Source organism: Amphiura filiformis, chromosome 6, assembly GCF_039555335.1.
Source record: "Amphiura filiformis chromosome 6, Afil_fr2py, whole genome shotgun sequence".
NCBI lineage: Eukaryota > Metazoa > Echinodermata > Ophiuroidea > Amphilepidida > Amphiuridae > Amphiura > Amphiura filiformis.
Window position 1 is genome coordinate 75,420,045 of NC_092633.1, and position 15,261 is coordinate 75,435,305.

Genomic DNA, 15,261 nt, shown 5'->3' on the forward strand with positions numbered 1-15,261 from the left:
GGTCAGAAATATTAAAGCATAAGAAGCTTAGATTTTTGTACGGTATATTAGTTCATCAAAGTACATTACAATAATTTTATTCAATATAAATTTCTGGAGTAAATGAGGGTGGTTCGCGAGTAAAAGGCGAAGCAGCATTACAAGTTTTGTTTGTTCTGAATGCCGTTCTGAATCTTATCTAAACGCTAACCTATATGAAACCGTATTAAAAGTCTAAAGTAAACGCTTAGGTCAGAATTATAATGACCGTTTGCGCCACAATTAATATAGACACGATAGAAGCGAAACGTTCCCACTGAGTCATTTTTAGTAGGAACACTCAACTGTATTGTGTGCTGAGGCTTGTGGATCAACGTCTAGGCGTTGTGCCTGTGCGTAGCGCACTATAAATCACTGCGCTTTTTTTTTTTTTTTTTTTTTTTTTTTTTTTGTATTACTGACGACGCAGATCTACAGCCAACTGGTGAATGAAGTATTGTACGTTTCTACTTAAAAAAAAAAAGTTATCACTTTCTTTCACGTGCGTGCGTGTGGGGAATGTCGGTAGTCTATTCGGGTGAAAAACGCTTTTTTTTCTCTGATCAATTTGGAACTCGGAGAAATTTACTGGGGTAGGCTACATATGTAAGGCCCATGAAATTTATGCAGGCTAAAATCTGTACATGTATGTCAAATGTTTTGTGAAAAATCAGCCACCCCTCACAAATTTGGATACAGTCCAGTGAGTTGTGAAGATGCTGAAATTGTGATGTCATCACTCTACTGAATGGCATCACGCATTATATTTCGTCCTTGCATTACAGGTATGTGCAAATTATTTGATTATTTTAATTAAAGTGGATTAAATGTGATTCTTATCATTAAAATGGATAAGGATATTCTGAAAGATGATTTTGAACTATTGATATGGTAAATTTGGAAACATAGTATGTCAGTACTGATATATCTATTTCAAAGTGTTTAGAAGTTTATGTTTGTTTAAGTTGGAAGTTGATCACTCATGATTATGTCTCAGGACCAAAAGTATAAAAGAAATAATATATCAGTACATGATGTACTTAACAAATTTAGGACATACTTCAAATGAAGTTAATATTATTAACTTCTGTAAGTCATTTGATGTTAGTCAGAAGACTAGTAGTCATGGTAATAATATGAACATGAACATGTAGGCCTTATAACATACTAGACTCTCGATAAAGTATTATTACACAGGCCTAATGTTTAAGAAAACTAATAACTATGCAAAGTTACTTTTTAATAAGATTGGATTTTAACAACCAGTTTATATAGATATTTTGGACCAACATCAAAGTGTGAGTTTCCATATGGTGAAAGCAAAACTTAGTAAAGTAATATGAAACAATATAAAAAGATGCTAGATGCTATTATTAGATAGGTATGGTTACTGCCACATAGGTAAGTAGGAGTAAATTGGGAGTATTAAGCACCCAAAATTAGGTGTATTATCTAAGGAATTTAAGTTTAAGCAGTCATGCATAGTGAAGCACCAGTAAAACAGAATAGTGTTGCCACTTAATACATACAAGGTGCATTGTTACACCCAGAAAGTATTAAGAGTAGCCCAAGGTCTTTCTATTGTAAGTAATTCAGAAGTTAGAAATCTCCTTTTGTGGCAAGATAATTGTATCAAAAACATTGGCTGGCTATTTTGAAAAGAGGTTTTTCTAGTCAAATAAGGGATTTGCATTTTAACCTACCATGATTAGTATGCATTCTAATACACAGATACATTTTTGATGTGTTGCTTATCTTCGAGTCTCGAGTCAAATTTTCGAGTTTCGAGTCTCACATTTCGAGTTTCGAGTTTTATACTTCGAGTTTCGGGTCTTATTTTTCGAGTTTCGAGTCTCATGTTTCGAGTTAAATTTTTCGAGTTTCGAGTCTTATATTTCGAGTTTCGAGTCTTGTATTTCGAGTTTCGAGTCTTATATTTCGAGTTTAAGCCTTGCGACCCGCCTTGCGATCATTATTTTCATAATACATTCACATACATACACACCACAGCAAACAATACGTGATCGATTCCATAACAGAGTAATGGAACGTCGAGTTATATTCATGATGATCGAGTCGGGTTATTTCTAGCAATATCTCTACAGCTAGTTGAGTCGAATCAAAAGACTCGACAAAAAATCTAATGAAGATATTAATTTTTTCGTTTCATTGTTTAATATGTTGGCACTATACGCCGTAGAAGTGACGTCATAATCCGATTAACTACCATAGCAATAGATGAATACAATTTTTGAATAGATCGCTCCGCACTACAAGCAGATTACCTCAGGTTAGCACACACATATTGAATACAATACCGCTCTTTTTAAAGAAACTAATCTTACAGGTGCAAGTGATCAGTCTTTCTTTGATATCTATGGTTCAATGCATCGGTACCGCGTTAACGTTGTAGTGCAGGGCGGTATTATAGTCAAAATTGTATTCATCTATTGCTATGCAGAGGATGATTTAAGCACTTCCCAGCAAGTCTTGCGGTTAGCACAGCTGTGTGAGTGAACATGACACCACTGCCCGCCTACTGCATACACACGTGCATGGTTAAATTTGAATTTGGACAGATATATTTACAATAAAAACACCTTCAAAAAGTTGGTCGATTTCACATTTTATGTTATCTACAGAAGGTGTGAATTATCCTTCATACATACATCACTTTAGATCTGAAATCGATCAAGTAATAATGACACACGGGCAATTCTAAAACAACATCTTTTGCACAGAGTTCAATGGGATTTGAAAAGTAAAGTGGCAGTTGAAACTCTAGTGATAACACTTTTACAGTGCATGATGGGGCTTCCTTAAATCATCCTCTGATTGCTATGATAGCTAATCCGATTAACTACGTCACTTCTACGGCGTATTCTGTCTGTAAATGCCGGGGCCCATGGCCCCATGTATCTTGCGTTACGCGCTGCGACTATCCCGGGGGATTTTTCTATATTTCGTCCCCACTGTAGGCCTATACAACAGATCTACACCCCTAATAGGGTCAGAGTTAGGGTAAGATTAGAGTCAGTGATGTGTTTAAAATGAGAGCTTTTATTATAGTTGAGATGAAGTTTGGGTTAGGGTAAGGATTGTGGCTAATAAGTAACGTTTGACCCTTCTGCCTATCGACCTGTAACCTGTCGATAAAATCTGACTCGAGTAATTTCATTTTTAAAATATCGAGTCACGAGTCATGACACTTTACAAGTCTAATTATTGATTTGATAAATGATTATTTTCTACTTTAGGCCTTACTCCCAAAAAGTTGAGATTTGTTTGTATCGTCAGAAACCTAGAGCTACATGCTTGTGTCATATAACTAAATTTCGTGCAGATTGCATCGTTTGACAGACATCGTTCGTCCATTAGGCAGAAACTACAACACAGTGTTCATGTGGGGCATAATTCGCATCGTCAGAATCCAATAAAATAAAATAAGTTTTTTATGGATATTAATGGGCATATACCCTACACGAAATGGCCATTTAAGGCAAGAATAGATCAGATAAATGTGATGTTTAGTTCATGTTCGTTTTGCGTTTAGAACTTTTTGTTAACGTTGATCACCGATCATTTTTACCTTTGTAGAGAGACTCAATTCACGTGAACAATGATGTCACTGGGACTTGTTTTAGCTTTCCTGTCCGGTTGCGTGGTCGCAACAAGTTCGTTAGTTGTGAAACTAGCATCTGGTCATGCTACGGTACTACAGGCAACCTTATTCAGAAATGTCATCATGATAAGTGTACTGTGTGTATTTTTGACCATGTCCGGGGAAATGGGCAGTTTATTTCGGACACCTAGAAGGACGATGGCTTGGATGCTGGTCAGAAGTGTGGCTAGCTTTTTAGCTCTTGCATCGGTGTATGCTTTAAATAGCTTGATTCCATTAGGTAAGTAGGATGATCTTATTCGTGAAATATGCAGCCCTATAATCCCAAAAGGTGCGAGCCCATGACATCGCTATCACGATTGTGACTCTCGGCCTCGACCATGAGACCAATTACATGTAAAAATTTTGAGTGGTCTCAAGCACACAAACCAGACTTTTACCTTCAATGCACAGGCACGTAGGATATATTTTACCGTGCATCCTGGCACGTTCGTGCAGTGAGAATAAAATCCGTGCAGTGAGAACTAAAAATCCGTGCTTAAAATATATAAAAAGTTTCCACCACACTAATGACCAGAGAATTAAAGAAGTTTCCTACAAAGTAAGACTGATCGATTAAAAAAATCGTATGTAAAAAGGTTTAGTTTGTGGTAATCAGTCAGACATTCAGTTGGAAAAAAATTCAACCACATTTTTTTTACCGAAAGTGTATTCATTTCTTTCCGTTTACTGCAGGTGATGCGGCGGCAATAGCGGGTAGTGCACCGATATTTACTGGTTTATTTGGATTTCTAATACTTAAGGAAGCATGGACAATTCTACACATACTAAGTGCCATAGTTTGCTGGTTAGGGGTAGTATTAGTAGTATATACCAGCGGTAACCCGGCCGAGGCGAACGAAAGTACAAGCACGTCTCTGTATCTGACGACTATATTATCGACTGCAGTACCCCTTTCAATAGCATTATCACTTGTACTTTCTAGAAAACTTGCTCAAAGAAGGAGTGTGTATCATAATATCGTTGTTACGTCTTTTGGAATAATATGCTGCTCGCTAGTCGCAATGTCCTTGACGGAAGGGGTACATCTGCCAAGCGCTGCCACATGGAAATATCTTATATGTGCTGGTATTGGAGGTAAATATTGTGGAATATTTATTTTTTAAATTCATGTAGTAAACTTTAAGATAGGGTCAGTTTGTAGTCAGACGTCTTGCGCGTTTGAGTCAGCTTTGTGTTGGTTAACTTTCAAACTGATTTACTCACTGATCAGTCACTAGATTTATTCAACTGTTACAATGATCGCACACAATTTGGGCAGTTGAATTCATTAGCATGTTTTCTACTTGGTTTTCCGTAGTCTACTCGGAGTTCTCTACATGTAGCCATAATTTATTATTTTACATAATATAGTCACTCAATTAAATTGCCGATTTAAAAATTAATGATTTTCATATGCTGCCATGCAGGTGTGGCATTTAATTAAATTAATATGATTACTGGATGGAAAATCTGTCATTAAAGAAAAAATACTAATAGTATAGAGCATTCATCTTATCATGACCCTTATCACGATCACAGCCTTGAAGGGTTCCGGACCCTCATTGAAGACCTGCAAAAGCCCCGAGTTCAACTTGTGCCGAAATTCCTTCCCATCGATAGATAGTTAACAGTGTCAAATGTCGTTTTTCCAACACCAGGATGACCAGTACTCACAACATTAGCTAATGTCGTTTTTCCAGCACCGGGATGGCCAGTAATAACAACATTAACTAATGTCACTTTTCCAACACCAGAATGTGGGATGACCAATAATAACATCATTATCTAATGTCGTTTTTCCAATACCAGGATGGCCAGTAATAGCAACATTAGCTAATGTCGTTTTTCCAACACCAGGATGGCCAGTATTAACAACATTAGCTAATGTCGTTTTTCCAACACCAGGATGGCCAGTAATAACAACATTAGCTAATGTCGTTTTTCCAACACCAGGATGGCCAGTAATAACAACATTAGCTAATGTCGTTTTTCCAACACCAGGATGGCCAGTATTAACAACATAACCTAATGTCGTTTTTCCAACACCAGGATGACCAGTATTAACAACATTAGCTAATGTCGTTTTTCCAATACCAGGATGGCCAGTAATAGCAACATTAGCTAATGTGGTCTTCCAATACCAGGATGACCAGTAAATAACAACATTAGCTAATGTCGTTTTTCCAACACCAGGATGGCCAGTATTAACAACATTACCTAATGTCGTTTTTCCAACAACAGGATGACCATTAATAACAACATTAGCTAATGTCGTTTTTCCAACACCAGGATGTCCAGTAATAGCAACATTAGCTAATTTGGTCTTCCAATACCAGGATGACCAGTAAATAACAACAGTGCCTAACGTCGTTTTTCCAACACCAGGATGACCAGTATTAACAACAGTAACTAATGTCGTTTTTCCAACACCAGGATGACTAGTAATAACAACATTATCTAATGTCGTTTTTCCAATACCAGGATGGCCAGTAATAGCAACATTAGCTAATGTGGTCTTCCAATATCAGGCTGACCAGTAATAACAACATTAGCTAATGTTGTTTTTCCAACACCAGGATGGCCAGTATTAACAACATAACCTAATGTCGTTTTTCCAACACCAGGATGACCAGTAATAACAACATTAGCTAATGTTGTTTTTCCAACACCAGGATGGCAAGTAATAACAACATTAGCTAATGTCGTTTTTCCAACACCAGGATGGCCAGTATTAACAACATAACCTAATGTCGTTTTTCCAACACCAGGATGACTAGTAATAACAACATTAGCTAATGTCGTTTTTCCAATACCAGGATGGCCAGTAATAGCAACATTAGCTAATGTGGTCTTCCAATCACCAGGGTGGGCAGTAAATAACAACATTAGCTAATGTCGTTTTTCCAACACCAGGATGGCCAGTATTAACAACATAACCTAATGTCGTTTTTCCAACACCATGATGACCAGTAATAACAACATTAGCTAATGTCGTTTTTCCAACACCAGGATGACAAGTAATAGCAACATTAGCTAATGTGGTCTTCCAATACCAGGATGACCAGTAAATAACAACATAAGCTAACGTCGTTTTTCCAACACCAGGATGGCCAGTAATAACAACATAAGCTAACGTCGTTTTTCCAACACCAAGATGACCAGTATTAACAACATAACCTAATGTCGTTTTTCCAATACCAGGATGGCCAGTAATAGCAACATTAGCTAATGTGGTCTTCCAATAGAGGGTATGCAATACGACGTCACTCATGACAGAATCATCCTCATTTAAATAAAATTCTGTCCTCCATAAGGTGCCACGGGGCAAATCGCATGATAATACATTAAAACAGGTGATAGGTATAAATGGATGTGGAATCGATCTAGAGACCTGTCCCTCTGTCATCTTAAGCTATTTTAGAACTGTCCTCCAACATGGCTGCCATCTCAATTGTTATACCGTTCCGGTTGGTTTATTGCATACACTCTATATCAGGATTACCAGTAATAACAACATTAGCTAATGTTGTTTTTCCAACACCAGGATGGCCAGTATTAACAACATAACCTAATGTCGTTTTTCCAACACCAGGATGACCAGTAATAACAACATTAGCTAATGTTGTTTTTCCAACACCAGGATGGCCAGTAATAACAACATTAGCTAATGTCGTTTTTCCAACACCAGGATGGCCAGTATTAACAACATAACATAATGTCGTTTTTCCAACACCAGGATGACCAGTAATAACAACATTAGCTAATGTTGTTTTTCCAATACCAGGATGGCCAGTAATAGCAACATTAGCTAATGTGGTCTTTCAATACCAGGATGACCAGTAAATATCAACAGTGCCCAACGTCGTTTTTCCAACACCAGGATGACCAGTATTAACAACATAACCTAATGTCGTTTTTCCAACACCAGGATGACCAGTAATAACAACATTAGCTAATGTTGTTTTTCCAATACCAGGATGGCCAGTAATAGCAACATTAGCTAATGTGGTCTTTCAATACCAGGATGACCAGTAAATAACAACAGTGCCTAACGTCGTTTTTCCAACACCAGGATGGCCAGTAATAACAACATTAGCTAATGTCGTTTTTCCAATACCAGGATGGCCAGTAATAGCAACATTAGCTAATGTGGTCTTCCAATATCAGGATGACCAGTAAATAACAACAGTGCCCAACGTCGTTTTTCCAACACCAGGATGACCAGTATTAACAACAGTAACTAATGTCCTTTTTCCAACACCAGGATGACTAGTAATAACAACATTATCTAATGTCGTTTTTCCAATACCAGGATGGCCAGTAATAGCAACATTAGCTAATGTGGTTTTTCCAGCACCAGGATGACCAGTAATAACAACATAAGCTAACGTCGTTTTTCCAATACCAGGATGGCCAGTAATAACAACATTAGCTAATGTGGTTTTTCCAAAACCAGGATGGCTAGTAATAGCAACATTAGCTAATATGGTTTTCCCTGCCAGGATGACCAGTAAATATCAACAGTGCCCAACGTCGTTTTTCCAACACCAGGATGACCAGTAATAACAACATTAGCTAATGTCGTTTTTCCAATACCAGGATGGCTAGTAATAGCAACATTAGCTAATGTGGTTTTTCAATACCAGGATGACCAGTAAATATCAACAGTGCCCAACGTCGTTTTTCCAACACCAGGATGGCCAGTAATAACAACATTAGCTAATGTCGTTTTTCCAACACCAGGATGACCAGTAATAACAACATAAGCTAACGTCGTTTTTCCAATACCAGGATGGCCAGTAATAACAACATTAGCTAATGTGGTTTTTCCAAAACCAGGATGGCTAGTAATAGCAACATTAGCTAATGTGGTTTTTCAATACCAGGATGACCAGTAAATATCAACAGTGCCCAACGTCGTTTTTCCAACACCAGGATGACCAGTAATAACAACATTAGCTAATGTCGTTTTTCCAATACCAGGATGGCTAGTAATAGCAACATTAGCTAATGTGGTGTTTCAATACCAGGATGACCAGTAAATATCAACAGTGCCCAACGTCGTTTTTCCAACACCAGGATGGCCAGTAATAACAACATTAGCTAATGTCGTTTTTCCAACACCAGGATGACCAGTAATAACAACATAAGCTAACGTCGTTTTTCCAACACCAGGATGACCAGTAATAACAACATTAGCTAATGTGGTCTTCCAATACCAGGATGACCAGTAACAACAGCAGTACCTAATGTCGTTTTTCCAGCACCAGGATGACCAGTAATAACAACATTAGCTAATGTCGTTTTTCCAATACCAGGATGGCTAGTAATAGCAACATTAGCTAATGTCGTTTTCCAATACCAGGATGGCCAGTAATAACAACATAAGTTAATGTCGTTTTTTCCAACACCAGGAATACCAGTAACAACAGCAGTACCTAATGTCGTTTTTCTAATACCAGAATGACCAGTAATAACAACAGTAGCTAATGTCGTTTTTCCAACACCAGGATGACCAGTAATAACAACATTAGCTAATGTCGTTTTTCCAATACCAGGATGGCCAGTAATAGCAACATTAGCTAATGTGGTTTTCCAATACCAGGATGACCAGTAAATAACAACAGTGCCTAACGTCGTTTTCCAACACCAGGATGGCCAGTAATAGCAACATTAGCTAATGTGGTCTTCCAATACCAGGATGACCAGTAATAACAACAGTAGCTAATGTCGTTTTTCCAACACCAGGATGACCAGTAATAACAACATTAGCTAATGTCGTTTTTCCAATACCAGGATGGCTAGTAATAGCAACATTAGCTAATGTGGTTTTCCAATACCAGGATGACCAGTAAATAACAACAGTGCCTAACGTCGTTTTTCCAACACCAGGATGGCCAGTAATAACAACATTAGCTAATGTCGCTTTTCCAACACCAGGATGACCAGTATTAACAACAGTGCCTAACGTCGTTTTTCCAACACCAGGATGATCAGTAATAACAACAGTAGCTAATGTCGTTTTTCCAACACCAGGATGGCCAGTAATAACAACATAACCTAATGTCGTTTTTCCAACACCAGGATGACCAGTAATAACAACATTAGCTAATGTTGTTTTTCCAATACCAGGATGGCCAGTAATAGCAACATTAGCTAATGTGGTCTTCCAATACCAGGATGACCAGTAAATAACAACATTAGCTAATGTCGTTTTTCCAACACCAGGATGGCCAGTATTAACAACATAACCTAATGTCGTTTTTCCAACACCATGATGACCAGTAATAACAACATTAGCTAATGTGGTCTTCCAATACCAGGATGACCAGTAAATAACAACATAAGCTAACGTCGTTTTTCCAACACCAGGATGGCCAGTAATAACAACATAAGCTAACGTCGTTTTTCCAACACCAAGATGACCAGTATTAACAACATAACCTAATGTCGTTTTTCCAATACCAGGATGGCCAGTAATAGCAACATTAGCTAATGTGGTCTTCCAATATCAGGATTACCAGTAATAACAACATTAGCTAATGTTGTTTTTCCAACACCAGGATGGCCAGTATTAACAACATAACCTAATGTCGTTTTTCCAACACCAGGATGACCAGTAATAACAACATTAGCTAATGTTGTTTTTCCAACACCAGGATGGCCAGTAATAACAACATTAGCTAATGTTGTTTTTCCAACACCAGGATGACCAGTAATAACAACATTAGCTAATGTCGTTTTTCCAACACCAGGATGGCCAGTATTAACAACATAACATAATGTCGTTTTTCCAACACCAGGATGACCAGTAATAACAACATTAGCTAATGTTGTTTTTCCAATACCAGGATGGCCAGTAATAGCAACATTAGCTAATGTGGTCTTTCAATACCAGGATGACCAGTAAATAACAACAGTGCCTAACGTCGTTTTTCCAACACCAGGATGGCTAGTAATAACAACATTAGCTAATGTCGTTTTTCCAATACCAGGATGGCCAGTAATAGCAACATTAGCTAATGTGGTCTTCCAATATCAGGATGACCAGTAAATAACAACAGTGCCCAACGTCGTTTTTCCAACACCAGGATGACCAGTATTAACAACAGTAACTAATGTCGTTTTTCCAACACCAGGATGACTAGTAATAACAACATTATCTAATGTCGTTTTTCCAATACCAGGATGGCCAGTAATAGCAACATTAGCTAATGTGGTTTTTCCAGCACCAGGATGACCAGTAATAACAACATAAGCTAACGTCGTTTTTCCAATACCAGGATGGCCAGTAATAACAACATTAGCTAATGTGGTTTTTCCAAAACCAGGATGGCTAGTAATAGCAACGTTAGCTAATATGGTTTTTCAATACCAGGATGACCAGTAAATATCAACAGTGCCCAACGTCGTTTTTCCAACACCAGGATGACCAGTAATAACAACATTAGCTAATGTCGCTTTTTCCAATACCAGGATGGCTAGTAATAGCAACATTAGCTAATGTGGTTTTTCAATACCAGGATGACCAGTAAATATCAACAGTGCCCAACGTCGTTTTTCCAACACCAGGATGGCCAGTAATAACAACATTAGCTAATGTCTTTTTTCCAACACCAGGATGACCAGTAATAACAACATAAGCTAACGTCGTTTTTCCAATACCAGGATGGCCAGTAATAACAACATTAGCTAATGTGGTTTTTCCAAAACCAGGATGGCTAGTAATAGCAACATTAGCTAATGTGGTTTTTCAATACCAGGATGACCAGTAAATATCAACAGTGCCCAACGTCGTTTTTCCAACACCAGGATGACCAGTATAACAACATTAGCTAATGTCGTTTTTCCAATACCAGGATGGCTAGTAATAGCAACATTAGCTAATGTGGTTTTTCAATACCAGGATGACCAGTAAATATCAACAGTGCCCAACGTCGTTTTTCCAACACCAGGATGGCCAGTAATAACAACATTAGCTAATGTCGTTTTTCCAACACCAGGATGACCAGTAATAACAACATAAGCTAACGTCGTTTTTCCAACACCAGGATGACCAGTAATAACAACATTAGCTAATGTGGTCTTCCAATACCAGGATGACCAGTAACAACAGCAGTACCTAATGTCGTTTTTCCAGCACCAGGATGACCAGTAATAACAACATTAGCTAATGTCGTTTTTCCAATACCAGGATGGCTAGTAATAGCAACATTAGCTAATGTCGTTTTTCCAATACCAGGATGGCCAGTAATAACAACATAAGTTAATGTCGTTTTTTCCAACACCAGGAATACCAGTAACAACAGCAGTACCTAATGTCGTTTTTCTAATACCAGAATGACCAGTAATAACAACAGTAGCTAATGTCGTTTTTCCAACACCAGGATGACCAGTAATAACAACATTAGCTAATGTCGTTTTTCCAATACCAGGATGGCCAGTAATAGCAACATTAGCTAATGTGGTTTTCCAATACCAGGATGACCAGTAAATAACAACAGTGCCTAACGTCGTTTTCCAACACCAGGATGGCCAGTAATAGCAACATTAGCTAATGTGGTCTTCCAATACCAGGATGACCAGTAATAACAACAGTAGCTAATGTCGTTTTTCCAACACCAGGATGACCAGTAATAACAACATTAGCTAATGTCGTTTTTCCAATACCAGGATGGCCAGTAAATAACAACAGTGCCTAACGTCGTTTTTCCAACACCAGGATGGCCAGTAATAACAACATTAGCTAATGTCGCTTTTCCAACACCAGGATGACCAGTATTAACAACAGTGCCTAACGTCGTTTTTCCAACACCAGGATGATCAGTAATAACAACAGTAGCTAATGTCGTTTTTCCAACACCAGGATGGCCAGTAATAACAACATAACCTAATGTCGTTTTTCCAACACCAGGATGACCAGTAATAACAACATTAGCTAATGTCGTTTTTCCAACACCAGGATGACCATTAATAACAACATTAGCTAATGTCGTTTTTCCAACACCAGGATGACCAGTAATAACAACAGTAGCTAATGTCGTTGTTCCAACACCAGGATGACAAGTAGTGCCTAATGTCGTTTTTTCCAACACCAGTATACATTACACCCATTTGGCTGTAGCAAATAAACACTGGTTAATTTTTAGTAACTAGCTTTATATTCGTTGCTTCATGTTTGCAGCGGCAAATTAAATTCAGTTTTTTTAATCAACAGATTTTTAATCAACAATTGATTCGTACTTTTTCTTTTTCTTTCTTTTTTCACCACACAGGACTTCTGAGCCAGTTCCTCATGACCAAAGCACTATCAATGGAGAGCGCCGCATCATGTGCACTTATGCGTAATTCTCGTGTTGTTGTAGGATTCATGTTTCAAATTCTTATATACAATCAACATCCAACTTTACAGAGTCTGACTGGTGCAGGAATAGTTATTGCAACAACGGCCGTTGTTTCAATACTTAAGTCTAACAAAAAGAGTCCAGAAAAGAGCAACTGAAACCCGAGCAACATAGATAAAAAAAATAATAATAAGGCTGAAAGATGGGCCAACATGGTGTGTGTGGTTTCTTTTTAGTTTTACCAAAAACGTCAACGAAGACCCGAGATGTGCTTTTTACTAATTGTTTAAATTTGTATGTTACAATGGTGCGGTGTATTTTTTTCAACTATTAATTTTTATGAGTGGTTTATGCCCAGGCTTTATGGCAGCACATTGTTTCAAATCACGATATTGATGATCAAATCTGTTACAAAGCAGGTTAGATATGAATTTTAATGAATTTTAAGACAACTATTATGATCGATTTTCCAGGGGTTATCAATTTAATCAAACGCAATAAATAACAATTTTCAGGAATTCTTAAATAATAGGACAAAATCGGTAAAATATTAAATTTTATATAGGGGGGGTGTGTGTGTGGGGGTGTGTGTGTGTGTGTTCTACGTCCCCGACCGTGCAGATACAGGGTGTCCCAAAAAAAGAGGCCCCTCAATGCGCCCTCTTTTTCTCCTATTTCTGAAAAGTTGATCAAATATATTTTGGTATGTAAAAAAACCTTGAGTCGTTAGCTTTAATAATCCAAAACAATTATATCAATCGGCTCCCAACTTTTGAAGACATGCTCTTTTAAAAAAATGTACCCGTTTTTCACTCTGTCCACGGAGAAGGTTTGAAAGATACTTCAAAGATTGAAAAGGAGTACACATACCATGTATGAATATCAAACATTCCTCAATGATAACTTTATAAAATAACTTTATTTATGGAATGGGCTTTACCTGTGGGTTTATGGGCAATGGATTTTGTTAATAATAGTGTCATTAATTTGTGGTTAAATGGATGCCGAATGGGACTTCTTTTGCTTTACTTGCAATTACTTATTTTTTCTTGATTATTTATGCATTTTTGTTTTATTATGTTTCTTACTTTCTTACATTGTTGTTTCTTGCTGTCTTTTTATTTACAACATAAATCATTTCTCTTTATAGGATAAAAGGTACCCCTAAAAGGCTGTTTGGTTTGTCTTTGGTTCTTCTGAAGTGAGTTTACTGTGCTGCTCTGCCCTCTACCTGGTTGCCTCCTTGGCGAATACAGGTTTCAGCCCTGGTCCTCATTGCATCAATTGCGTTGCGTACCACCCTTGTGCGCCGGATACTTGCGAACACGTTTGCGAAGATCTTGGATATTGACGCAAAGGAAAAAATCAAGTGGTGTGAGGTCTGGGGATCGTGCAGGCCACTCCACAGCATGAGCCATCCCAACCACTCTGTTTGCTATCCGTGGACAGAGTGAAAAATGGGTACTTTTATTCAAAAGTTGTGAGCCGATTGAAATAATTGTTTTGGTTTATTAAAGCTAACGATTAAAGGTTTCTTTAAATACCAAAATATATTAAATCAACTTTTCAGAAATAGGAGAAAAAGAGGACGTAATGTGGGGCCTCTTTTTTTTGGGACACCCTGTACCTGCATGTACATGTATCTCGCAGCCAGTTTCGAAAAGAGTAGGGTGTTAACCCCTGACTGTTCCCAACTCGTCCCGGTGTTCAAATGGACCCCAATGGAAATAAGCTTCAATAGAGGCTTTCTTGGGTTATCCAGGGTTGTCAAAACCCAAACAATTCAAATCAAAAGACCCCAGATTGTGCGTTTTGGGATTGTTGACAGATATTTTTTGGAAATAAAATATTCAGACAATTTTAAACATGTGTTTGCAAATGATTTTCAGGTTTGTTTTTTTCTTCAGATTTTTCAAACTTTCCTTGATTTTTAGAGTCATTTAGCCTCTTCCAGAAAAACATCTCGCGATCGACTCTACTTGGTAAGTCCTGTTGGCCCCTGACATGTTTTGTTTCTCCTAACCTTAAATTTTCCAACAGGAAATAACAAAAGTTATAATAACCATAAGTTATTATAACCACATACCTTATAGAAAGGAGCGTAGTCTTTGCGGTGATAGTGTTTTAACAAAAAGGTATGTTTCATTTAACAAAACAGGATAATATTTTTTAATCCTAAATAATCAGTGCTGTATTTTTCTGAAATTAGGAGTAGGCCCAAATAGGGAGCACTCC

The 15,261-nt window shown here is 37.7% G+C and overlaps 1 protein-coding gene across 1 annotated transcript; it reads left to right on the forward strand.

Moving 5' to 3' along the window:
• The first annotated feature begins 520 nt into the window (after window positions 1–520).
• Window positions 521–13,588, forward strand: LOC140156040 (solute carrier family 35 member G1-like). The gene is made up of 4 exons (XM_072179148.1): window positions 521–803; window positions 3,616–3,920; window positions 4,376–4,777; window positions 12,958–13,588. Exons 2-4 carry the CDS (start codon window positions 3,638–3,640, stop codon window positions 13,182–13,184), a joined length of 912 nt encoding a protein of 303 aa, XP_072035249.1. The 5' UTR covers window positions 521–803; window positions 3,616–3,637; the 3' UTR covers window positions 13,185–13,588.
• The last annotated feature ends 1,673 nt before the right edge of the window (window positions 13,589–15,261 follow it).